At 48.1% G+C, this 24,079-nt stretch overlaps 8 protein-coding genes across 8 annotated transcripts; 7 read left to right on the plus strand and 1 right to left on the minus strand.

Moving 5' to 3' along the window:
- Positions 1-766: 766 nt before the first annotated feature.
- On the plus strand, positions 767-5,198 carry P152DRAFT_466946 (ankyrin; the record flags this gene model as incomplete). Its single annotated transcript, XM_033680731.1, has 10 exons — positions 767-806; positions 1,251-1,480; positions 1,543-1,599; positions 1,653-1,973; positions 2,047-2,248; positions 2,301-3,105; positions 3,142-3,277; positions 3,311-3,401; positions 3,441-5,041; positions 5,166-5,198. 10 exons carry the CDS (start codon positions 767-769, stop codon positions 5,196-5,198), a joined length of 3,516 nt encoding a protein of 1,171 aa, XP_033533319.1.
- Positions 5,199-5,898: 700 nt separating this feature from the next.
- P152DRAFT_48723 (uncharacterized protein) lies at positions 5,899-7,458 on the plus strand. The gene is made up of 2 exons (XM_033682093.1): positions 5,899-6,903; positions 6,956-7,458. The coding sequence occupies exons 1-2, from the start codon at positions 6,082-6,084 to the stop codon at positions 7,079-7,081; spliced, it is 948 nt and encodes a 315-aa protein (XP_033533320.1). The 5' UTR covers positions 5,899-6,081; the 3' UTR covers positions 7,082-7,458.
- P152DRAFT_48720 (uncharacterized protein) lies at positions 7,095-7,992 on the plus strand. The gene has a single exon (XM_033682091.1). The coding sequence runs from the start codon at positions 7,211-7,213 to the stop codon at positions 7,790-7,792; it is 582 nt and encodes a 193-aa protein (XP_033533321.1). The 5' UTR covers positions 7,095-7,210; the 3' UTR covers positions 7,793-7,992.
- A 25-nt stretch (positions 7,993-8,017) lies between these two features.
- Positions 8,018-8,470, plus strand: P152DRAFT_384559 (uncharacterized protein; the record flags this gene model as incomplete). The annotated part of the gene is made up of 1 exon (XM_033675805.1): positions 8,018-8,470. A coding segment is annotated over one exon (453 nt), but the record flags the coding sequence as incomplete, so codon positions are not given.
- An 863-nt stretch (positions 8,471-9,333) lies between these two features.
- Positions 9,334-10,891, plus strand: P152DRAFT_459162 (uncharacterized protein). Its single transcript, XM_033679620.1, has 3 exons — positions 9,334-9,928; positions 9,984-10,327; positions 10,381-10,891. Exons 1-3 carry the CDS (start codon positions 9,616-9,618, stop codon positions 10,708-10,710), a joined length of 987 nt encoding a protein of 328 aa, XP_033533323.1. The 5' UTR covers positions 9,334-9,615; the 3' UTR covers positions 10,711-10,891.
- Positions 10,892-11,111: 220 nt separating this feature from the next.
- On the plus strand, positions 11,112-12,052 carry P152DRAFT_48743 (uncharacterized protein). The gene is made up of 3 exons (XM_033682098.1): positions 11,112-11,327; positions 11,384-11,603; positions 11,653-12,052. The coding sequence occupies exons 1-3, from the start codon at positions 11,200-11,202 to the stop codon at positions 11,899-11,901; spliced, it is 597 nt and encodes a 198-aa protein (XP_033533324.1). The 5' UTR covers positions 11,112-11,199; the 3' UTR covers positions 11,902-12,052.
- Positions 11,995-13,577, plus strand: P152DRAFT_488705 (uncharacterized protein; the record flags this gene model as incomplete). The annotated part of the gene is made up of 3 exons (XM_033682123.1): positions 11,995-12,062; positions 12,124-12,473; positions 12,670-13,577. 3 exons carry the CDS (start codon positions 11,995-11,997, stop codon positions 13,146-13,148), a joined length of 897 nt encoding a protein of 298 aa, XP_033533325.1. The 3' UTR covers positions 13,149-13,577.
- Positions 13,578-14,794: 1,217 nt separating this feature from the next.
- P152DRAFT_418319 (uncharacterized protein) lies at positions 14,795-20,481 on the minus strand. The gene is made up of 8 exons (XM_033677104.1): positions 20,191-20,481; positions 17,670-20,136; positions 17,304-17,626; positions 16,633-17,256; positions 15,819-16,578; positions 15,507-15,761; positions 15,337-15,423; positions 14,795-15,199 (listed from the first exon to the last, which is right to left on the minus strand). The coding sequence occupies exons 1-8, from the start codon at positions 20,418-20,420 to the stop codon at positions 14,969-14,971; spliced, it is 4,977 nt and encodes a 1,658-aa protein (XP_033533326.1). The 5' UTR covers positions 20,421-20,481; the 3' UTR covers positions 14,795-14,968.
- Positions 20,482-24,079: the final 3,598 nt, after the last annotated feature.

Below are 24,079 nucleotides of genomic sequence, written 5' to 3' on the forward strand. Positions count from 1 at the left end.
CAGAACTGATGATTGGGCCTTGTTCAGAGATCGATGGATCTTGAGTAACGCGCGCGATGGTTTCGGGGCTAAGCGGAAGAGTGTTCGCCTGTTCGGCCTCTTTCGCCGCGTTCCCATTCGGTCGCCCACTCGGTGGCGGTGCAGTCGCGCGTGTCTCTTCTCGTAGCAGAGAGGAGTGTTAAGTGGTCCTCCGGTAGGGAGGCCCTAGGCCCATCGCAGCTTATCCCCATCCATCCTGTAGCTCGTTTTGCTAGTTCGTCAGTTTGCTCGTTGCCCAGGATGCCGGAGTGGGAAGGGATCCAGTGGAAGTGCACCATGTATCCCGCGCTCATGAAGAGTTGGTGGCGGAGGAGGATGTCTATCACGTAGTATTGTCCTGAGTGGATTTGGGGGCTTAGGAGCGCTTTGAGGGCTCCCTGGCTGTCGGCGAAGATGTAGATGTGGGTGGCCTCTGATGGAAGTGGGATTCGGCGTTGGGGGATCAAGGCAACCGTCCTTCTCTTGATTTCCGAGTGCTGGTCTGCCATGTCCAGCGCTAATTGGATCCCACGAAGTTCGGCTGCGTAGATGTTGCTCACGGACCGGGGGCCCATGTAGTTCATCCGCTCTTGACGTCTGGTTGGGAAGTAGGCAGCGGCTCCTACTTGTCCGTTTAGATCACTTCCATCGGTGTAAAACACGAGTTCGGTGCCGTAGGCCTTCTCATTGTGTTCCCTGGTTGCCATCTCATCAGAGTGGGCGATACGGGCATCCGGCTTGAGTGTTCATGGCGGCCAGTTCGCCGATCAAATGTGACATCTTGATAAGTAAGAACTCGTAATTCTTCCAAACTAGGCTAAGTGCTTCAGGGGGTGGTGCTAGCGCGGCCATGCCAAGTGGCATGAAAACCTAGTAAGGGATGCATGCATCAAATCTGTAATAACAACTGGCGTGATCAATCTTGGCAAGCCCCCTCCTTTTCCAGATACTGGTTCCCTCGCAGCACTTTATAAGACCGGCCAGAAATCCCCACTCCATGTTTCGTAAATATCACTGCCGATGCCGGAGTGACAGTCCATTACGAAGATCGTGCAAAACAATGAAGTGGCGATTTCTGAAGCTCGGCAAGCAAGGCCAAGACAGGAGCAAGGTCGAGGAAGATTCCACTAGTGGCAGCTTGGCGCGCTCCCCGCCCAAACGATTCGGCCTCTTCAAGCTCCCCACCGATGAGAGCGTGGCCGATACGAACAATCATGAGCACTACTACCCAGTCAACATCATTGCAGTACATGGCCTGAATGGTGGTGCGTACACCACATGGACCCATGATAATGGGACGTTTTGGCTTCAAGACTTCTTGCCAAAGCTTCTGCCTGGATGTCGCGTTTATACCTATGGATACCCTTCTCAGTTTGCCTTCAGCAAGTCATTAGCAGAGGTACAGGAGTACTCGCGACTACTTTTGAGCTCAATAAGAGACGAATACGAAAATTGGGATCTGGTACTTTCAATCACATTGTCCGGTACCCGTTAGAAGAGCATATTAATCTGATGTTATCGAAGGGCTCTCGTACTATCATCTTTGTCTGCCATAGCCTCGGAGGCATTGTTTTTAAACAGGTTGGTTTATCACCTCCTGATATCGACTCCTTACCCAGTGCTGACTGCTGTAGGCTCTAGTGATTGCTCATGAAGATGACGTGGTGTATGGGGAAATTCTTAAATCCATTGCTGGTGTTGTCTTCCTCGGAACACCACACAATGGCAGCGGCGTTGCGAATTTTGCAAATACCGTTGGCAAAATAATCAATGCCATCATAACAACAGCATCTTCTGGAGTTCAAACTAGAGCCATCAGAACCGACCTGTTCAACTACCTCAAATACGATTCTAAAGCTCTCAAGGACCTCGATGTTTCAGTTCGAAATCGATTCCATGATTTAACTGTGGTCTCATTTTGCGAAACTGAGCAGGAGTCTCCGTTCCCTTTCCCGGTGAGGCTCAACTCTGGCTTTATTTGGTCATGTTACCTTAGACCGACTGGAGGAACCACTGACACTTTAGCAGATTGTCGATAAATACTCGTCAACTTTGGGCATACCAGGAGAGGAGATCATTCCTCTAGGGGAGAACCATCGGAGCATATGTCGATTCGGTGGTGAGACAGAGAGCTACAAAAACGTTTCCCGATCCCTGCGAAGAATCGCAAGAAACGCTCTAGCCAGAGAGCAGGCGTTCAAGCGAACAAGCATCCCTTCCTCTGACAGGAGTGAGTCGTTCTGGTTGCGAACCAACGTCCCAAGTGCCTAACACCTGCTAAGCTCTCGATGATTCCGAAAAGACCTGTTTCAAACAACTCGGAGTCTTTGACGTGGCGGACGTCAAAAGGATATCACCCTCACCAGCCAAGGGCACCTGCCAATGGATTCTAGGCCATCCTAGGTTCGTTTGCTGGCTTGATCAAACGGAAAATACCCTTCTGTGGCTTACAGGCCGTCCCGGCTGTGGTAAGACGATAATGTCGCTATTCTTGGCTAAACAGTTAGAAGAAGCTCGGTCAAATCGAGCTCCGAGCAATGTTTGCGTATTCTTCTGCAATGACAGACTCAGCGCAGAAGACATCTTGAATGGATTAATATTTCAGATCATCAGTCGTCATCGTTCACTCATCCGACATGTGAAGAGAGAGTTCGAGATTCAAGGCCAACACATGTTTCGGTCATTCACAACACTTTGGAATCTACTGGTCAAGATTGCAACAGATCCAAAATCTGCCACAACTTCTATCATAATTGATGCATTGGATGAGTGTAAGAAAATCACTCGCGATAATCTTTTGCTCTCGATTCGAGACTTCACGAACACATCAAGCGATTCAACGGGAAGCAAACAGCATGTCAAATTTATTTTGACTGGCCGCCCTGAGCTAGTTCATCTCGAGAAGAGCGTCGGCAACGTCGCTGAGCACGAAATTGTAATTGACGAAGGTCAAACAGGCTATGACAGAGACCTACGGATCTTCATCCAACAGAGACTGGACGAAATTTGTCAAAGACACAATTTGTCCCACGAGACGATGGAATTGCTTCGTCAATCACTCTACTCCAAAGCCGGCCAAACCTTCCTGTGGGTACATATGGTGCTCGAGTCATTAGAGAGCAGCCTGCTTGCGTCAAAGAAGGACATTCAAAACATCATTACGCAGATTCCACCGGCCCTGGAGAAGACGTATTTGTGCTTCTTATCCGAAATACCTTCTAAGTACATAAGCAAAGCTCTGATGCTCCTCAAGCTTATAGTGGGAAGCCTAAGACCTTTAACGTTAGATGAGATCAACATCGCCTTCGCAATAGATGCGACTCATCGCACGTTAGGAGAAGTTACATCGAACTGTCAACCTGCTATTTTACTCACCATCCAAGGTATATTGGGGCCCCTGGCCAGAGTATCGGACAATAAAGTGATGCTAGTCCACCCATCGGCCAAAGAATTCCTTTTACAACGTAAGAGCGCCGGTGGCGACTTTCCCGCGATATACGCGATTAGCGAGGAGGAATCTGCGGCTCTCACTGCATCCGCATGTATGCACTACTTGCTGCTCAAGGACTTCTCTGTGGATCTTTTCGAACTTGAAACTTCGCCTACCGAGTCTAATTCCGACTACTCTGATATGATCGAGGGCTCGGTGGTTTCCATACCATACGGCAGCTTTTGGAACGAAGGCACAGACGACCTCGATGCCTTTGGCTTGTTCAAAGACCCTGGTCTCCTTGATGCGGAGATATGCCAAGCCCTCGTTTCAAAATACGCTCTCTACCAGTATGCATCTCTACATTGGACTGAACATTTCGCCCTCTGCGAAACTACTGCACCTGTGGAGCTAAGAGAAACTGCCAAGAAATTACTTGATACAGAAACTCTTAACTGTTCCAACTGGCTGCGTGTCTTTTCCGCGGAGTTCGATGCAATTGGCCGCAGCATCCCTAACAAGCCTGATAAAGTCACTCTGGCGGCTTACTTCGGCCTCCACGAGACTCTTAACGATTTGGTCAGTAGTGACAAATCAATTCCCCCCGTACAGAGGGACCAGGCCTTGTTCTGGGCTGCCCATGAGGGCCATGTTAGGAATGTTAGCATACTCCTTGGAGTAGATGCAGATCCGAATGCTCGGAGTTCTAACAGGGAGACGGCACTCATCGCTGCTGCTCGGAACAACCATCTTAACTGTGTAGTCACCCTTTTGGCAGACCAACAGACTCATCTGAACATTCGAGGCCCGAAGGGGCGGACAGCGTTGGCATTTTCATGTAGCAGTGGACACGACCAGGTTGTCAAAGAACTGCTAAGTCGAAATGATTGCATGACTGAAGAGGAGGACGATAGTGGGGCCACTGCGCTATTTTGGGCCATTGGAGGTAGCTACATCTCAATCGTCTCCGAGTTGGCGAATCTTCCGACAGTTGATATAAACCATCGTGACAAGAAAGGCCGCACGCCCTTGTCCTGGGCAGCGGGAGATGGAATGGAGGAAGTCGTGAAGGTATTGCTCAATATGCGCGATATCGACTCCAACCTGGAAGACTCCAACGGACGATCACCTCTCTCCTGGGCAGCTGGTAACGGCTGCACAGCGGCAGTCAGAGTTCTCCTTCGAAACAATGAGGTGGACAAGGCAAGTCTTGACAAAGACCAGAGGAATGCAATCTCCTGGGCGAGTGCAGGTGGCCACTCGGATACACTGCGGATGCTTCTCAATCGCGGATGTCCGGGAGTCGATATCAAGGATGTGGATGGCTGGACTCCTCTGGCATGGGCAATTCAAAATGATTCTCCGGGCACTGTGGAAGTACTCCTTTCGAGCGGGTCAGTCAACCTAGAACAATCGGATCATAGTGGAAGAACACCACTATTTTGGGCGGTTGAATACGGCCATATTGAGGTTATCAGGATACTTTTGCGCGAAGGCGCTGACCCAGAAAGACAAAGCCATAAGGGCGAAACGCCACTCATTAGGGCAGAGAAAGTCGGACGAGCTGATATCTCAGACGAACTTCTCAACCATGTGAGGCAAGGAGGCAGCATGACGCATTTCGAGCAACGAAGTCAGGTACCAAGTGCGATGCGTAGGTGACTTGGTCTCAAGGTGGGGTTAATTGCGGTTAAACTATTGTTAAATTCGCGGGTAGAATTACGATCTCCGTGCCGAGAATAAACAGTAGTCCTATAGATGGTTTCCGCAACCGCTGGCACCAATGTCCCGCATAGGGCTAGTAAAGACGCTTTTAAGAACATGATGAATACTCCGTAGCTTTAATACTATAAAACTCGAACCAATAAATTCGATCCGAGGAGTAGGGCATATTTCCTATTAGACCATGATAATTTCCTGTAGATAGCCCTGCTAATGAAAAGATCACAAGCCAACGATTAACGCATTTAACTGAGTGTACCTATGCTTCTATCTGGACTTCTAGCTCCTCAAACTTCTGGCGTAGCGTAATCAAACCCGGATGTGAGGGTTCACGATTAGTGGAATCGGAACAGTTTGAACGTTATCGAATTGCTAGAGAAAAGAAGAAGAAGAGGAAAGAACCTCTCTCCTGGCGGCGTATCTACTTCCGCACCTTTGCAATAACACAGACATTAGCCTGAGGCCATACTATATAGCATAGTAACATGAACAAAGGCAAACTCCTCCAGGCCGCCAGGGCAACAACTAACAGTCTGGGCGCATAGCCCTTATCTCAGCTGGGACTCAGCCGGCAGATGATTCCCCCTGCTAATGTGGCGTTCCGCTATACCCGTAAAGGCCCAGCCGCTTCTCTTAGCTCTATCCACCAAAATTCGACCAATCATATCCCATAAAAGCAGTGGGAACCACTGCCGTCTAAGAACCTTCTGCATCGTTTGTGTGAACGTGTGGTTTGAAAACCGACTTTTGTTATATACGCAGAGAGTGACTCCCAATACAATTTGTTTTATACGCGTTCTTGACATTTTCCCTTCCTAGGCACGTTCTCCACGCCGAATATAATATATAGTCCAACTTTGGGACCTATCCGAGCTTTCCACATTGCAAGACCGTGTCATCTTGTTTTCAATATGTCCCTCGCATTATCACTCTCAAGCGAATTATCAGACATACCGACGAGCGACGTATCTTCCGTACCATCTTCGCCTATCGAATCTCTTCCATCGTTACCAACAACTCCACAAGCCCGTCGAACTTCTCCTACGCGATCTCCGACCCCATATCGGAAGTTTAAACAGTACCGGTATGTGGGAAAGCAGAATGATGGCGGTCAGTTCAATAAGGTGCGCGAAACATTGGTACTTTGGCGCAGGCTCCGCATCAATTTCAAGAGTTTTCTTCGGCTTTGGTTGCTATCTAAGAAGTCCCACGGCAACTTGAGCAGAGATATAAGGACTGAGCAGTTCCGCGAGGTCTTTGCAGAGCAGGACGTACGCTGTATTCTCGGCGAGATGCCCTCTAGTTCCTATGATTGGAAACAGATCTTCACCGAACTTGAGGGGCTATCAGACCATAGATATTTCAATACATTTATGTCTGAAAATGCCCATGAGTGGTGTATTGATCTAGATGAGGTTCGAGGCATTATCCAGGAACAGGCACCAGAATGGTTCAAGTTCCTAGACCTACTGCTTCGAAACCGTCGGAGTACAGAACCCTTAGTACGAGAGCAACTACCGAAAGGCATCATTGGGCAGATGTATATGATAACCGCGGTGGTATGTCGTAGTCGGCAGCGCAAGACCTCAAACGCGTTCGCAAAGCATCTTGGGCTTTACCTACTCTCTAGTGGGACCAAACGCAGAGTTATTGAAACGTTTGCAGGTATGGGACTCTGTGATACATACCATCATATCAATCTTGAAACATCAGGTATGGCGGAACACGCGAAGGCATCTAAATATACAGTCTTCCATCCTTCCAAGGTTGCTAATTATATTATAGAAACATCTCCCCCGCCTGGCTAGGGATCCGCAGACAGTCATTGTTTATGACAATTTCAATTTCAAAGATACCGTACGAGAGCAAGTTGTCGGCTCGAACCATGTTATGCGAAACATGACAACATGACTGTTGGTAAAGAATCCACATCTACCGCGTAGAGGCCGGTTAAGATCACAGTTCAGACCTGATAACCAACTCCGTCTTGAGGACATATGCAATGCGCCTGGGCTTGATCGTGGCAGGATTAGCACTCAGATGCATACCTTCTTGGTCTATGAGGCCATTAGACACGTACACCAAGAAAAGGTCGATGCGGCGTTCAAGAAAGATCTATCTTTGGTTCCCTGCTACCCGGAAATTAAGCGATTACAGGCGAAGGGATATGCCACCGAACTCCACCATCTCCAGGCTGCTCCATTTGACGAAGGAACAATTGACGGAACATATCAAGTTCATACTAATATATGGCTTGACCGGCTCCGCTTCAAAAGCAATCCTCCAAGTACCGACTTCGACGAGCGACTCTGGTTAGTCTGGAGCGACCAAAAAACAGCACAACATATTCGAAGCTTAAAATCTGCTCAACGGAATGCAACCTTACCCTTCGACCGGCGAGAATGTATGCTAGGTCCATGCGCGCTTTTCCACGTCCTCCAGAACCTGGTCTTGACAATTATTCGAACACATTTCGAAGGGGAAAAGGGCACGTCCGATGCAACGCTTCTATCAGACATTCTCTATTTGGGTCGGAAAGGATACTCGCGTGAATCCCCCAAATTTTATCTGTTTGATCCGTTGCTAAAACAATCGTTCTCGGCACGGATTCTTATGGTATAGTATCATGTGCTTACCAAACGGGGCCATTTACAGAGGGCAGGTATGAACGTCACTATTGGAAGTGAGGTTCTAGATGCTGTCATTGAAAGATTAGGTCCGGTTGAGCTGGCCTCATCTATCCAAGAAGTCGTAACATTGACTTTCTCTCACGATGCGTGGACAGAGAACAGATATGGTGTCGAGTTTAAGAATATGAGCCGCCTCCTTCCGTTGATCGGGATCTTTCTTACCCTTCGGCGAGCGGTTAAGACGGGAGATATTGGATGGATTAACAGGCTGATTGATCCTTTAGCCATCATATTCTATGCTACTGGTCAACATAAATATGGTGACGAAATGCTTCATCTTCGCTGGATGTTGTTAGATCGTGTTTCGGACGAGGCACTTCGGATCGTAATTCTATCGTCTAGCCTTGTGAACATTCAAGGTAAAACGGATCAATTTAAACCGATTGATATTGCCCCTGAACACGTCAATTGCGCATACAAGATTGATATCAAGATGTTTAAGAACTCTACACACGATGCGGATAAAACCTTTGGAAGAGTGGCACTACTCAGCCATTCCTTTACCAAGATTCGCGCAGCCTGGGAAACCTCAGTTGGCATCGCCCCTACCGATCGACATACGAATAAAGATGATCGTCAAGATGTCTTCAGCCGTGCACTCTACCTCTACCTGAAATATGTATTGCAAAAGTTTGTCACTACCAGGCGTCCTGGATATCACTCAGGAGTTAAAGTTTGGTACGTGTTTAGCTCGGAAAATACACATTACATTGAGTAACCGGCCACAATATTTTCCGCGCGCCAAAAGAGGATCCTGATCTGGCTCCTTCACATAAATCAAAGACAGCAGTTTTCTGCTGTCCTTGATGCTAGATCGACCGGAATAGATGCAGATGGGATCAACCTAGGCGAACATACTCAGTACGTTCTCCTGATGGGTTAAACCCCTGGGACCCCCTCACCCACCGAGCTCCATTCTCTTTGCGCAATAATACTACGATTTGCCGCTAGGCAAAAGTAGAAAAATAATAAAAGCATAGCCATTTCTCGGGGCATTCCGTAACTATGGATATATATATAATGCTAAGTAGTTATAACTTGTGGTCGAGTCAATCTGGCCGTCGTCCCAAACAGGCCTCTGGCCTAAATGGGCACCGCTCCCCATGCTGACCGAGCCCAATCAGGCTCCTTAACCCAAATAGCCATTTATCGCAGTCCAGTATCCATACTGTTCTAGCCTCACGAAACAGACCCAGGCAACTTGTCGCAAGATGCCCCTGTTGATTTCAATGCCAATGAACAATCCTATCGGCCACCACTGCAGGTGTCCTTTCTAGTCCCGCCTCCACACAGGACAACCGACAAATCATATTTTGAGCGCAGTGACCATGGTAGGCGTTTCATCCGCAGTTAGCAGTTTTGATGGACTGAGGTTAGCTCTCCGGACTCATCAGCACAGTGAATATAATGCTTCATCGTCGTCTAGATAGTGGCTCGGGAAGCGGCCTGCTATTACCCAAGAAGGAGGAATATTGTCATCTTTAGGCCATTCTCCGGCACAAATAAATCTGTAGGGAAAATGTCCTGGAATTTCGCAGGTCTCTTGAAGGGGTTTTACAGGTTATTTTCCCTCAGCTGGGACCTACGTGACCAGAAACCTCTCACTTGTTTGAAGCCTCAAGCTTCAGTTTGAACTGGTATTTCGAGCTCTTGCACTTTTCACCTTTCATGAACGACCCTCTTGCCAATTATAACTTGAAGCTTGCGCCTGCCACCTGCTATCCTTATGCGACGTCTACATCTTAAGCGCTCATTATGTCGTCGTCCCCGAAAACGTCCGCGACGCCCTCCAGAACCCCCGATCCTCTGAATCCGCTACAAGGTTCTACAATGCCTTCACGCAATCGGTCACTAGGTCGCGACGTCCATATCTACGATGCTAACGACCGCACTACTGTTCTCGGTGGCTTAATCCTTACAAATGGCGTCACGAATGCCAACTTCTACTCAATGGTGGAGATTATCGTCTTGTTCATAACTGATTTCGAACTACAAAACGAAGAGAGCACCAAGATCCAAAAGACTGACGATCCGCTTCGGCCGGGGAATTACTACATTCATGCCGCTGGTAAGTGTCTACAGCCATCTTATCATACCTAGGCTAATCTTTGCTCCGAATATAGGTTCTTTCTCGGTTAACAACGAGTCGTGGCTAGTCCGTACAATATCTCATGCCAGTGGAACTCGTACCCAGTGTTTCCGCGATGCTGTACGCTCACGAGATCGTCGGTGCGTTATATCTGGGGAGGTGGCAATCTCGGCGCAATTCGACCGCTGGGACGGCTTTGAGGCCGCGCACATATTTCCAATAGCCTACGAAGGTCATTGGAAGGATCATGGCTACGACCGCTGGATTACTATTCAACCAGACAACGGCGGAGCAATCAACTCAGTACAAAACGGGTTATTGCTTGATTCTTCCGTACACCAACTCTTTGACAATTACATCTTCTCTATTAATCCAGACGTATGTATGTTATACTCTTGTAGCGGTATTCTGGCTAACTAACATTATTCCAGGACGATTATAAGATTGTGTTCTTTGACCTTGATAGAAAAAGTCTTGCCGGCAAGAATCTCGACCGACAGCTACTTGATGATCCTCAACGGCCTATTGATCAGCTACTACGATGGCATTTCAGGCAGGCTGTTCTAGCAAATATGAGAGGCGCTGGCGAGCCTTACTTTGAGCATGACTTCCCTCCTGGCTCCGACATAGTTGGCGATATACTAAGTGGCTCGAAGGCTGCTGAAAGGATGGAGTTTGAGTTATTCAATCGCCTGGCAGCTCAAGTTCCAGTGCACGGCATATCTCAAAGTCAACAGAAGGCTGGGCAAGACTCCGGGTGAGGGCTTGGCGGCGCTAAACCCGAAATGAGGGAGACTAAACCGGAAGAGGGAAGTTACCAGCTCCTCAGTCTCCCTACTTAACTAAAGATGCTGGTAGAACGTCCTGAGAATTCTCAGGTTCCTAGAGGGGGTTTTGCAGGATATTTTCTCTCAGCGCTTTCATCCTTGTGCCAAGACACCCATAGTATTGATGTCTGTGTTACTAGTAGTCGACCAATCAATCCCTTCCCTGTGACGCCCGATATCTTAGGGGCACCTCTGCCTCCTTGTTGGGACTTTTGTGTCATTGATACGTCCTTTGCTGCCGCCCAAATCTTTGAGGAGACAATCCAATCGGTTACCGGTCCTAAAAGCAAGGCACAGCCAGAATGGCGACTTCTTCTGCTGTTGATGTTCTGGACTACGGACTGGAACTGGGCTCCTACTACAACACTTCTCTAGGAAGAAGCTGACCGCGCTCCTACACCTTCATTTTCCCGCAATTACATTATGGAAGATGTTGACCTGTTAGGACTGAACGCATTTGAAGAACAAGTCCAAAAACTAGGAGATGTGAACAGTCGAGGGGAGACAGCAACTCGCTTGAACTACGCATCAGTGATGAATAAATGGAAGCGGTAAGCTCTGTTATGGGCACGGCAATGAGCACCAGCCGACTAACGGAATCCCCAAGGTTCTGCAAGTATCGAGAATATTCCGAATCCCCAGAGGAACGGATGAAGATGGCAACAAGCATCGACGTCATTGTTTTCTTGGTGTACATTATAGAGACCGGTCGGATCGGGACGCCCGTATCATTGAAAAACTATTACACTCGGTTCAGTGCGATTCGACATCAGAAGTTCTCGGACGCAGTTCCGTGGACTAAGACGCAACGAAAGTCCATAACCACTGTAGGTGCATATGCGACGGCCTTCCGTGTAACTGAGCTGAACTGGCTAGTACATCTTCGATATATTCGCGCAAAAGTACAGGTTAAGCAACCTTCGCGAGCCTGCTTCAGTGATTGACTTCAAGGATCTGTGTACGATCTTGGAAACGCACTGGGAGCGGTTGGACTTGTTCTTCAAGAACGGCTGTATGCGTCTACAGTTCGCTTTAGCGATCTTGATCCACGCTTATACTGCGACTCGGCCAGGCGCTATCCTGTACGGCCTACCTCATGTGCCAGATGAAGAACCGGAGCCGTAGTACACGGAATTCAACCTTACCGAACTAAGCAAGCTACGCTGCCTATGCTACAAGCACATCACGATCAAGCTGGTAAAGTATGAGGATCCTACCATGAGGGATCTGTTCTATGTCGACATCGATCTTAAATGGACTAAAGGAATCAAGCGGCACGGTAACCGGTGAGGAGACTTGCAAGTTTATATCTCTGCATGGCTTGAGGCTAATCTGCGAGCTGTCCAGGAATATTTTCATTCTTACAAAGAGTGCTGTTCCAATGTTGTGTCCCGTGCTCCATATCCTGGCTCTTGCAATCATCGATGGCGCGCTGGAAGTCGAACCGTTCTCGGATTCAGCAGCTGCACCGCGACGACTTTTTCGTACGAGGGTCGGAAATGTTGTTGAGACTAGGACTATACACATTAAAGACTTATGTCGTGAATGGCCCATTTTCCGGGCCCCTGAGGATGATGTTCTTCCGCTTTCCCGGGGCGCTTACAACGGCCAGCAGCAACGATTGGGATTACATGCTGGGTATCCCCAACTGCTGCGATCATACGACTTTCGACGAGGCGCTGGCGAGGTAGTCAATAGTAAGCTGTTGGTTTCTCTCCTGTCATTATCTGGCTGACCGTGTTTATGAAGGAGTTGCGAGCCAAGGAACGCTCCAGCAAGTAATGGGCCGTCGCGATGGTGGGATTTACCAACACTACATCAATCCGCGAGTAACCCTAGACGTTTAAGCCGCCTTCCTTCACGTTCCTTCCAATAAATCTTTATTCCAGACAGTGACGCACTTGAGGACCCGTCGCGACCCCCGCGCCCCAGCCCGTCTCTCAGCTAACGCGAAACTCGAGGTGAAGGAGACGCCGGAGTTTCGAGAGAAATGCCGGGTGCGAGATCGATTTTGCACAGAGATTCGTAAGACGTATGGTACCATCTTAAACGCAAAGGCCACCAACCCTGATAAGCCTTTACTGAAGCAATATTCGGAGGCGTTAAAAACAGTCAATAGCCTTCGCCAAAAGCTAGAGAGGGAAGCCTTGAATGCACTTCGAGCTAACTACTTTCGAAACAGAGACACAGTCGAGATCAACGCCGAGTTCCAGGGCGGTCCTAGAGAGCAACAGGAAGAGTTTAGCACTAAAGATGCGCCTACTGGCCACCCACAAGTGATTGCCACAGGCAAGCTAATCATCAAAGGCTTTTCTCATCCTGAAATCAGTGGGGATATCCAGACGGGAGAGCGAATCCATGTTCTTGAGTAAATGGCCCGATTGGGCAGGGTGACGGAATGCTCGAGACGAGAGCGGAGACTGATCCCGAGTGGACAAGAGACCGAGGTTAAGGTTGATGCTATGTTAGAAGAAGACGTTAAGTCAGAGAGTGATGGGCCAACGCCGTTGTTGCTATCGCAATGCATCTTCTGCCGACATGATCAGACTCTCCCTCCCAGTATCCGGATCTATGAGTTCTGTGCTGCCTACAAAATGAGGGAGCACGTCGAGAAGATACACCTACGCGCTGAGGGTGCCATATCATGTCCAGATCCGTGCTGTCATGACTTGGAGTTCGACAGCCGGATGCACTTCAAGAATCATGTGGCTACAGTACATAGTATCCGCCTTCATGGTACGTGCTTCTTCAGATAATCGGCGGTGTTTCTGCTAACAAATAGCGAAGTTGACAAAACGATGCAGTACGCTCAGGTTTCATGGGCGATGAAATGACGAATAAGTCTTTCGAAGCATAGTTCTAACTAGTTTCATTTTATGGATAGGCTACCGTACTAGATCTTCCTTTCCATTCCCTTTACCTTAGGTCACGTCGAATGGACATCTGGATTTCCTAGAGTATCCGCTAGTAGTAATTAGTGGTTGAATTCCCTCTGCTACCTTGCCTGCCCACTGAATAAGGGTTCGTAGCACGCGATATAGAAAGTGATATCGCTATAATTGGGTGGTAGTTTATTGTCGTAATTGAGGGTTTGGTTAGTTCCCTGGTTTGGTTTAGTGCTGCCCGACTGGGTAGGTCTAATTATCTGTTGGAAATCAGTGTTTATTACTTGGTCATCACACAAGATTCCTTACCTTATTCTGTATCTTACGTAATCCTGGGTATATCTACATTGCAAGGTTTTCTACCTTTGACAAATACAAGTAATTAATGGAACTTGGTAATCGCAGACCTTGCGCATCCAGACCGTGTCAATATTATTCATATTATTCGTATTCGTTTCGGACCTCTAGGATCCTCATGCTTTACCAGCTTGATTGTAATGTGCTTGTAGCATAGGCAGCATAGCTCACTTAGCTTATTCAGTCTCCAGAGCCCCCGGTTGTGTATATAGTCTGGGTAATTCTCGTCTTCAGTAAGTGTTTGGATAAGCTTTCTCTATCTCGTCCGGCCGTCACTACCCATCTTCCTCCTTAGGGCTTGGAGGTTGATTTTCTCAGCACCAGATTGAGAAGAAGGCAATATTTAATGAACGGCCAATGGCGCACCGCTCGCACTGAAAGACGGAGGAGGCAATGTTCCAGGACTTGGAGACCGGACGGTGGGCTCGTGTTGCTGAGTGGCACTGTGATGCTACACAGCTGCCAGCTTATTCTCGTACTTCAGTGCGATCCCCTTCACGCTGCGTCAGTGACCATTGGATCTTAGTTGTACTTCACACCGTGTACATGGATTGCAGCATCATCGGCTACCTACATGGGCCTCGCAGAGAGGCCTGACGGGCGTATGAATATCAATTAATCAATCTCCTGATTCCTTAAGGATCAGTCTCGTCTTAAACGCAGTGTGCAACCAATACAGAATTCACTATTCACTTGCGATTCGTCTACGAATCGCAAGAGACACACCATTTTGTATCACGCTAGCTCACCCAACGCGTGCTGTGACATGCGGATCTGGGAAAATACCGTAGAATGGGGCGCAATCTAGCGGCCAATACTAGAGTAGGAATTCGTTGCTGAATCCACCTCCTATTTCCAACATTGACAACGTACGACGCCTTGAATAATTAACAATGAAGGACCCGAGCACTATGGTACCGCATCACTTCAGCACTAGCCGCCTCATATCCTCATATTCTTATCGCCCTAACTTTCCACTTCTCCGTCACTTCGAATTTCAAACGCCTATCCCGGAAGCGCCACGGATCAATAAAGAATCTGACACCAATCTGCCCGCTCAGGAGATTATACACGCGGACGATGCAGTAGACTCGATTAGCGTCAGGGGGACTGGGAGTGGTCTCATTTTGTTGAGTTTGAATTTGAATTTGTCCAAGTTTAACTTTCCTGAGAGATCGCATCTAATGACAATGAAGGCGGGGATTGGTTAGTAGGGGCTTTTCGTACGGAAATAGCGTAGTAATCGTAGGGATCAGGGATTAGGGGATAGGAAACTCTGGTGTGGTATGGTGTGGTGAAGATAAAGATTAAGGCTTACCAAATCGTACTGATCCTGGCTCATAATGAAGTCCGTCTCACATGGCCCGATGGAGGTTTTGACTTCGAATAACCATTCAAGGCAATCCTGAGATGCATAAGTACTTGCTCGGACACAGTATCTTGAGGACTGAGAGGAAGCAGTTCTGTATTGAATTAAGTTCTCCGTACCTGGTCCTCGTCTTCTCCCAGATCTGCAAGCGAGTCCGGCCACCAATCTTGAAACTCGTCGCCGATGATCTTCGACTGCAAAGTCCTGCCGAGCAAGTTCCTTTGGTCTTTGTACACGATGTCTGCGGTCTCGCGCTTGTCCCATATCGATACGTACTTGTACTCGTTGTGGGCTTGAACCAAGTGTCTTATCCTGCTCTGCCAGTGTTGAAGGTCGAGGGTGTTGGATGTTAAATGTCGCAGCAGTTCGTATACCTGCATCATAAGGTGTTAGCAAATGTTGCTTAGGCATACGAGATCGGGAAGACTTACAAACAGCTCGCCGGCGGCGCCGATTCGGCGTTTGCTGAGCCAAAAGTCGGCACCAAAGAGGCTTGGATAATCAGAAGGGTCGAATCTTGTGCTGTGAACGGTCAAAGAGGCGAAATACCGTGTGAAATCGTCTGTTGCTGGGCTTGAAACGTCCCGGAAGTCGCTTCCTGCTGATTCGGCTTGCTTGTGTACATGCTCCAGGACTTTCCAATAGTCTGGTGCTTCAACTGCGTGATTGGGTATCTCAGGTAGAGCATGTCTTGGTGGGCCTTCAGTCTTTCCGTTGACGAGGTTGGATGACCGTCTGGTCAAGGATTGTGGCTGTGGCGGTGTCTCAGTCTTAGATTCCAAAGCAGGTGCCGAACGAGATGTTTCGGCCAGCCATTCCACCCGCGAAATCTCTTCTTCGAGCAGGATTTCCTCTGTGCCAGACTCAAGCTCGTTGATGATTCGGTCGATCTGCCTTTCACCTCGGGAATCATAGATGTGCAAGAGCCCTGACAGGTATCCGGGAAGCTGGCTGCGCATGCTTTGCTTTCTCTCCGTTCTGGCCAATGGTAGAGTGATAAGTAGCCCAGCTTCATCTCGTTTCATGATTAGTGATGGTTTATCCCACTCAACTTTGACTGCAGTGTCATCTTTTCCGACCACGAGTTTAACAGACATGTCGGCCGAGGTATGGACAGTGGCAGTCGCGAGATCGTTGTACATCTGCTTGTTTTGGTTTGAAAACATAGGGCTTCGGTGCGAGATGGCACAGCTACAAGAGCATTAGAGTGTTCTACTACCAATGAAAGTTGAATGTAAGCCTTACCATGATATAGCATACGCACATTGACGAAATTCGCGTGTGAGTGCGTTGTCCACGGTCGATGTCTCGGCTGAAGTCTCACGACGTACATGTCTTGCGAGGTAGCGGTCGTCGAGGCGAAGGATTCTGAACAGTTCGTGCAAGAAAATCAAGTGCTCGTATGCGAAGTCGAGCATGACCAACTTGCCACTGAATTTCTCTGCATAGTACTTGTTATCCGCGATGAAGAAAGTTTCTTCCATCGAGCGAAACATGTCTTGACCTGAAGGTGATTTGCAAGGCAGATATTTGCTCTGCTGCAAGATCTCTATGCTTGTTCCGAATTGAGAGCTTTGGCTGCTGACGTCAAGCAATTCTGACGCCGACAACATGAGTCTTTTGATCTCATCAGGGTTCTTGAATGACTTAGCCGCTACGGCAGCCAGTTGCTTCATCATGAAGACATCAGTGACAGTGCTGACGCCAAGGACGTTGACAAAAAACTCCTTCAATTTCGGGTACATGGCGGCAATCGGTACGTGATTTCCGATCTCGATAGTCATATGCCAGATGCAAGAAGAGGATTTCAGCCATTTATTGCTGTTGCTGTTGCTGTTGTAGATAAGGGCATTTTCCTTAAAGATAGAACTGCAGTTGTCAGTATGTACACATGCTGATACGATAGTCTTGCTTACCGGAGCGACTGCTTGCCCTTAGTAGTGTCGGCCATATCTTTGAGCAAGGCATAGATGGCCAACGCACGATCGATAAGTGTCTCGCCAGCTCCATATGATGGAGCATCCTTTATGAACTGGAGCTCGTCGATTAAACAATCAATTGTAGCGTCGCCGGTCTTTAGGTATATGTGGAACAAGCCAGAAATCGCAGATTGGTCGTACTTCGATGTCAAGATAAACTTACACATTAATGGAATATGACTTTTCCAAACACATTCATCGAGAGTGCGCCATTTGCTGCTAGCCGGGTCCCAAACGAGGGTCCCTTCTTTAAATTCATCCTGGGAGCTGTTAGCAACGTTTGTACGAAGGATCTCCTCGTACCTTGAGAGCTGGCTTGTCTTTGAGAGTAACTCGATCGCCTATATCCTTGTATAGCCAGCCCATCTCTGTGACACCAATGGCTGGTGGTTCTCCTGCAATAGAGAGCAGGGAAAGAGCTTGCCTGTAGAAAGATAGGTCAGGAGCTGAACCGACTCCTAACTCGGTCAAAGAAGGCCATTGCGATATTAGGTGGTCGTCTGTGGACTCTGGCAGGGCGAGAATCGGTAATCTCTTCTCAACACCGTATTTCCGTGCAGTTTTGACGATCAGAGGGGTGGGAAACCAAGTCTTTCCGAGCTCTTCGAATCCACCGTGTTGGCAAAGCACCTTGCACTTTATGAGCGCTTGTTTGATATTGCTGTTGAATCGGCAAGTGTTGCTGTACTCCTGCACCCAATGATGCTGGATCATAGGAACAAAAGCTGCCGAGTTTTTGTCCCGAATGGTTTCAATCATCCAGTGCAGCTTATTTCCATCCGTTGAATCTGAGAGGGTTGGATACCATCTAACACCAGCCGTGTCGCACAGCCATTGCTCCCAGGTCTTGCCACCACGAGATCTGGTCGAGACTGGGGATGCTTGGTACTTTTCGTCCAAGAAATATGTGTTGTACTCCGAATTTTCAGCCAGCCTCAGAAGACATTCCGCATGATATGGTTGATCGGAACGCATAAACAATCCATTGGAGTTTGCAAAGGTTCCACCAGAGGTGCCTGCAACCAAATTGGACCGTGCTTTGATTGAGAGTTCGCGAGAGAACCAGAACAGTAGTTCGAAGTAACTCAGAAAGTTGCGGATGAGCTTGTCTTCGGATGTCGTCTGGGCCATCTCTATAGCATCGCAGAGAGTATCCGGTGGGCAACTGCGCACCCCGAGCAATTGATACACTTCTCGCCGGGAAGAATCTTTTGCGGCATCCGGATGTAGAACGACAAGATCGATGCCCCTCGGCATTTCAATTTCAATTCGCTCGAGCCCGGTCCCCTCGTCAACGACAGTTGGTAAGTAGACATTTGGCCCTGGTTGCCGCCATTCCAGCTTATTTTTTACACGAACGGGCAATATGGGCATCTGGTCAATCTTGTCTTTCCATATACTCTTGGTGCCGTGGCTTAGAGCATACTGAATGAATGCCAGGAATGAGTTGTGCCACCGATCTTCCAGTGGCTGTTTCTGAGTGATCGAGCTGCTGCTTGATATATCATCGTTTACAAGTTCCAAAGCCTCGTTGTATGCCAAGCCTTTGACTCCTAAGGACTTTAAAGTCGAGATTTGAGAACTGCTGTACTTGGCCGATAAAAATCGCCACAACCCACTCAATTTTGGCAGTAGAGGATCCTTATGATGCTCGAACTGTTTTGGTAGAATTCGTAGCATGCTTGATTGATGCAGAGTTCCAGCTCGCGAGTAGAATAGTTCTTGGGTTGACAAGTGCTGATGGATGAGGTCCTGCAATGGTTGCCAGAAGCCATTCATGGGTTGTGGGATGTAAGCGAGCCATTCATATGACAGTTTATTGTCCTTTGACACGATATCCTTCACTGCAGAAGCAAAAAGGGCCGCAATTTCGTCCCTTAACTTCCTGTTCCACGGGTTGTTTTTAACACTTTGCCGGTTTCCGGGCAACAAGAAGTCTGCTTGTATAAGGAAGGGCAATTGCGCCATTTGCATGACCGGTAAATAAGCAAAAACAAATTGGCCATTCGGCTCAATTGTTGGTGAGCCATTAGCCTGCGCTGTTACTGGAAATCCGATCTTGATGATGGACACAGACTGGGAGCGTTCGATTTGTTTCGGCATATCTGTGACTTTCTCTTCGAAAGTCAGATAGAAGTGATCCGGTTCCTCGCCTGCCACGGAGGAAGTAATCCTCGTAATTTTTTTGTCTTCAGATAATGACTTTTCGAGGGTGATTATACGGCTTAGTCCCTCAACGGTCAAGTTGATAGAGATCTTTCTGAGCTTGCGCAAGGCAAAGAGGAGGCTTGGATGCAGAGCCACCAATTGCGTCGAGATGTGTCTGAATTTCTCCAAGCTGTCCTCTTCTGACATTGAATATCTGAGTCTAAACCGAGTTTGGACGCCGTGAGGTAGTGGCTTGCGTTGTTCCCATATAGGTGTAATCATGCCTAGGCCATCCTGGTGGCGCTGGTGCTCGAAGCGGAATGACCAGAGACAAGACTGGACATGTACTTGATCTGCAACACCGAAAACAGCCTTAAACCCAAATCCTTTCTCCCCGGTTGATTCCTCGTCAAGCTTTTTAGAACTTTGACCCGTGTCACAGATAGACAGGACGTCCGTTAAGTGAAATCCGATCTCATTAATACCGACATGGAGTTCTTCGGGGAAGACTGTGAAAGTCATCGTAGGCATGTCTTCGTTCTGGGCGTACGTTGCGTCGTCGGCGTTTTGGATGAGCTCGAAGAAGAATCGAAACTGGTCGTCATAGAGCTCGTTGGACATGCTTCAAGGTCTTAGTGACGACTGAATCGTGTTTTGGGTTAAGTGCTAGGCTTACGCTTTCGTGAATCGAGCCAAATTTTCGCGAGAATTGCTCGCAATCATTCTCATCTTTTTCTGGACGGTCGAATTCATCTTCTGCAGCTCCGTTTCATCGTCGCCGTCGAAGACGCAATGCTGCACTCTAATACAGCTGAGAATATTCACCACATCCTCTTCGTTCTTTGGCTCGGCCAAGGACCGACCATAAAGCTCATAGTAAAAGTCTGAGAGCTTGCTGTTCGCCATAACAGTATTGTTGTCTACTATTGCCGTTGAAAGGCTGACGGGGGGGCAGGCGACAGGAAGGCGGGCGACCTAATCCATCTTATGCGCAGCTAGATGGAGACTGCTGACCGCCTCCTTGTTAACACCATCAGCACAGCGGAAGTTTCGATACCGAGTCACCAGGCCTAGCAAGCGAGGCAGACTTCTGTTTCGCCCTGGCCGAAGGTTTATGCATGACGCCCTTTCGTCAACGCCTTTCACGTAGTACACAGGCCGCTTTGATAGCCGGGAGTTGGTGACATGTTTTGCAACCCTGCTCCAGAGTGCATTAGTGGAATGGGGCGCATAAGCATTAATGAACCTGCATACACCTGAGCCTGCTGTGCCGCAATCTTGACTGGAAGCCGCCAATCAGTAATTAAATCGTGCTAGGGATGTAGCCTCCTGCCCTTTAATCTTTGGATGAATGTTACCTTAGTTTACGGTCTAATACGAAGATTGTTTCGAATTGGTTGAACTAGCAGGCGGATGGACCGATTCAAATCTATACAATAGGTTGACCATTTGGAAATGTACCTGGGCATGAGGGTAGTTGCTGTCCCGCAATGAGATGTATCGTTGCCAGGGTGCGCCACCAACTTGGGGTTGAACCTTCACAAGTCCAAGCCTGTGGGTACACCTTAATAGATTTGGAGTCCTGTGGCAATATGGCATGACAATGGATTTCGCATGTATATATATTGACGTTTTTTTCTTTTCCCTCTTTCATTCTCTTCTTCATCTTTCGTTTAGTCCGATACTAGCTAGGTAGCAATAGTCTCCCTCGAGACAGATCTTACTTCTTCGTACTGTAACAAATGCTTCAAGTTATTTAGCAACTTCAGGAGACACGTCTGCCCCAATGATATGGGTTTCGCTGAATTGTTAATTGAGAGCGTTGTCTTGCCGGATTTGCTTGCCGGATTATTATGTAGCTCCTCGAGTTGCCCTGCTGGGACCAGGCCATTAAAGATAGGCTCGAGTGTGTTAAAGAAGACCGTAGATTCCGTATCCAGATCATGTTCCAGGATTTTAAGCTTAGTATTATACTTCATAGCTCTTCTAACTCTCTACACTAGGTCGACCTAGTGTTCGATGGCTGAGATGACGAGCGGGAGCAAAGCGAAACACGACTCTAACAAACTTGAAACCTGAGATTCGGCGAAAAGCGGCCCGAGCCGAGGAAAGTGGAGGTAGAGCTGGTAAGTTCCCTATTCTGGTTCAGCCATCCCTGTTTTAGGTTTAGCACCTCCGAGCTCTCACCCCGAGCATTGCCGAGCCTTCTTCGATGTCACAGGCTCACAGCCCGCGTTGGGTGAGCTAGTGTGATACAAAATGGTGTCTCTTGTGATTCGCAGACCAGTCGCAAGTGAATATTAAATTGTGTATTGGTTGCGCACTGCGTTTAAGACGAGACTGACCCTTAAGGAATCAGGAGAGAAAGAGAGAGAGAGAGATTCATACGCCTGTCAGGCCTCTCGGCGAGGCCCATGTGGGAAGTCCAGGGTGGCTATTTAGGCAAATACAAGCCATTCCGGCTTGGCTGGTGAGATTTTACATCCCCGCTAGTAATGGTGGAAATTACTCGCTTAACTGGGCCTCGCGCGCAATGTCATATCTTCTTCTGCGAACAACCTCAATATTTCAATGTATTCCTTATTAAGCCTATCTTCTTTCTACTGACGTCGCTGTCTCTTGCGCGGGCTAAGTCCTTTCCAAGCATTTGAAGCCGTCTCTGCTGCAGCGCGCTTAGGACGCTATCTATGCACATCCCCAGACCCAAAAAGGGGATTTTGAGCATTGACTTGTGCAAATTTTTCAGCGTAGAAGGCTTCTATATCTCCAAAGTGATAGTTCCATGCCATTGTTGGAGTGCAGGAAGCATACACTCCCCTTATAGCGAGAGCCATATTCCGTGCTTCGATCAGTTCTGCCGAGTCATTTTCTTGTCCTGTCTCGGTCAAAAAATTGGTCACTGTGCCAAAGTCACTGCAGTTATGCAGAACAGGCTGAAGCCGTCGACGCTCGATGTCAGCAAAGAACTCTTCCAACGACGGAGGTTGCCAAGTAGGCTGAAGAGGGGAAGGTATCGGGACAGGTGTATGGGTCAACATAGACTGGTTATCTAGTGATGTCTTAATTGAACTCCTCCTATTCAAGTGCTTCTCTCTGATTGCCTTCCTCTCGCTGCGGATATCGGTGGCAGAGACTAGCGTTTCCGGGTCCTCCTTTTGAATAGCAGCCATTATCTGCATCGGCCGTACCCCCGCATGTGTCATTGATTTAATTATGTCTTTCTATACTGATATACGCCTGCGATAGACATTATGCGCACTAGGGTTAAGTGATCGGGGGTGGTTATGATGCTTGTGTATAATCTCTAGCTTCCACTGGTCGTCGCTTTTGTTCTTGAATACAACAAGCCTAAAGATACACCCTATTGTGCGTGTGCTTGTACTTAGAATCCTTGCTCTTGACTGATAGTTTCTGGATCGATCACAGTGATAGTAATATTGCGTCTTTATATCAGAATGTTGAGGTTTGCTCCGGTTGAGTATGAAGCCGTAACATGCTGCATGCCATGGATCTTGAGAGCATTATAGGCTTCTTCATAGGACCCGTGAAGACTATCTGGAGGAGGGGCGAAATCCTCTATGCTGAGGTCTATAAGAGAAGGAATAGATTGAACATTGATAACTAATTGAAGTTGTCCCTAGGCGAAGACGATTAGACAAAGGAAATTGCGCGCTAGGCCCAGTTAAGTGATTAATTTCCACCATTACTAGCGGGGATGTAAAATCTCACGGGGATGTAAAATCTCAAAAACGGGATGTAAAATCTCACCAGCCTTGTTGTTGTCCAAGTTACCAAGTAGGCAAGTAGGGCTTGGCAGCGCACGGATCCCTTTTCTGGTGGTGGAAGTCAGGGTGGCGCATCCGCAGCCTTCGGCGTCGCGATAACCACTGACGGTGAAGTCCTGGGGCATATGCTCATTTGCTATGGGCGGAGGGCCTTTGAGTGGAAAGCTTCTGGGAAGAAGGAGTATCAAAATGAGGACCGCTTATGAGCAGAGATACGGAGTGTTGATAATTATCTCGTTATACCAGACGTGCCAAGCCCTCGATGATTACTAAGGAATAAATTCGCAGTAAGGTTTCAGGGCTTCAGCCCGTCTGGCTACTTTTTGTACAGAACGTGCAACGATTTGTATGCAACAATAAATAAGGATTATTTGTCAAAATCCAGAGGCTCTAAAGTGACAAAAACTTCCTCATCTGTTTCCTGGGGATCATTATCATCCTCGTTATCATCTGTATCATCCCCATACTCGTTTTCGCCATCTGATGTAGTGAATATTCCCTCTGGCTGTCTCTCCGGTCGTCGTTGTATCGGTGATACAACATCACTTTGGTCAATCGTTCTGATTGTGTCAACAGTATCTGCTCGCTTCCTCCGTCTTACTTTCCTTTTCGTTTCTTCCATCTCCAGTAGTTTCCGTGTCGTTCCGTCTTGCTCGCGCGAATACACCAAGAGCAGACATTGACGATGAAGGCGGGCCCTTGGTTGTGGCCGTTTGGCAAGAAGAGCTCGAGTCTGGAGCAATTCCGGGTGATGATTCGGCGGCCGACGCCGCTCTAACC

This window comes from Eremomyces bilateralis (assembly GCF_010015585.1).
Source record: "Eremomyces bilateralis CBS 781.70 unplaced genomic scaffold P152scaffold_12, whole genome shotgun sequence".
NCBI classification, from domain to species: domain Eukaryota; kingdom Fungi; phylum Ascomycota; class Dothideomycetes; order Eremomycetales; family Eremomycetaceae; genus Eremomyces; species Eremomyces bilateralis.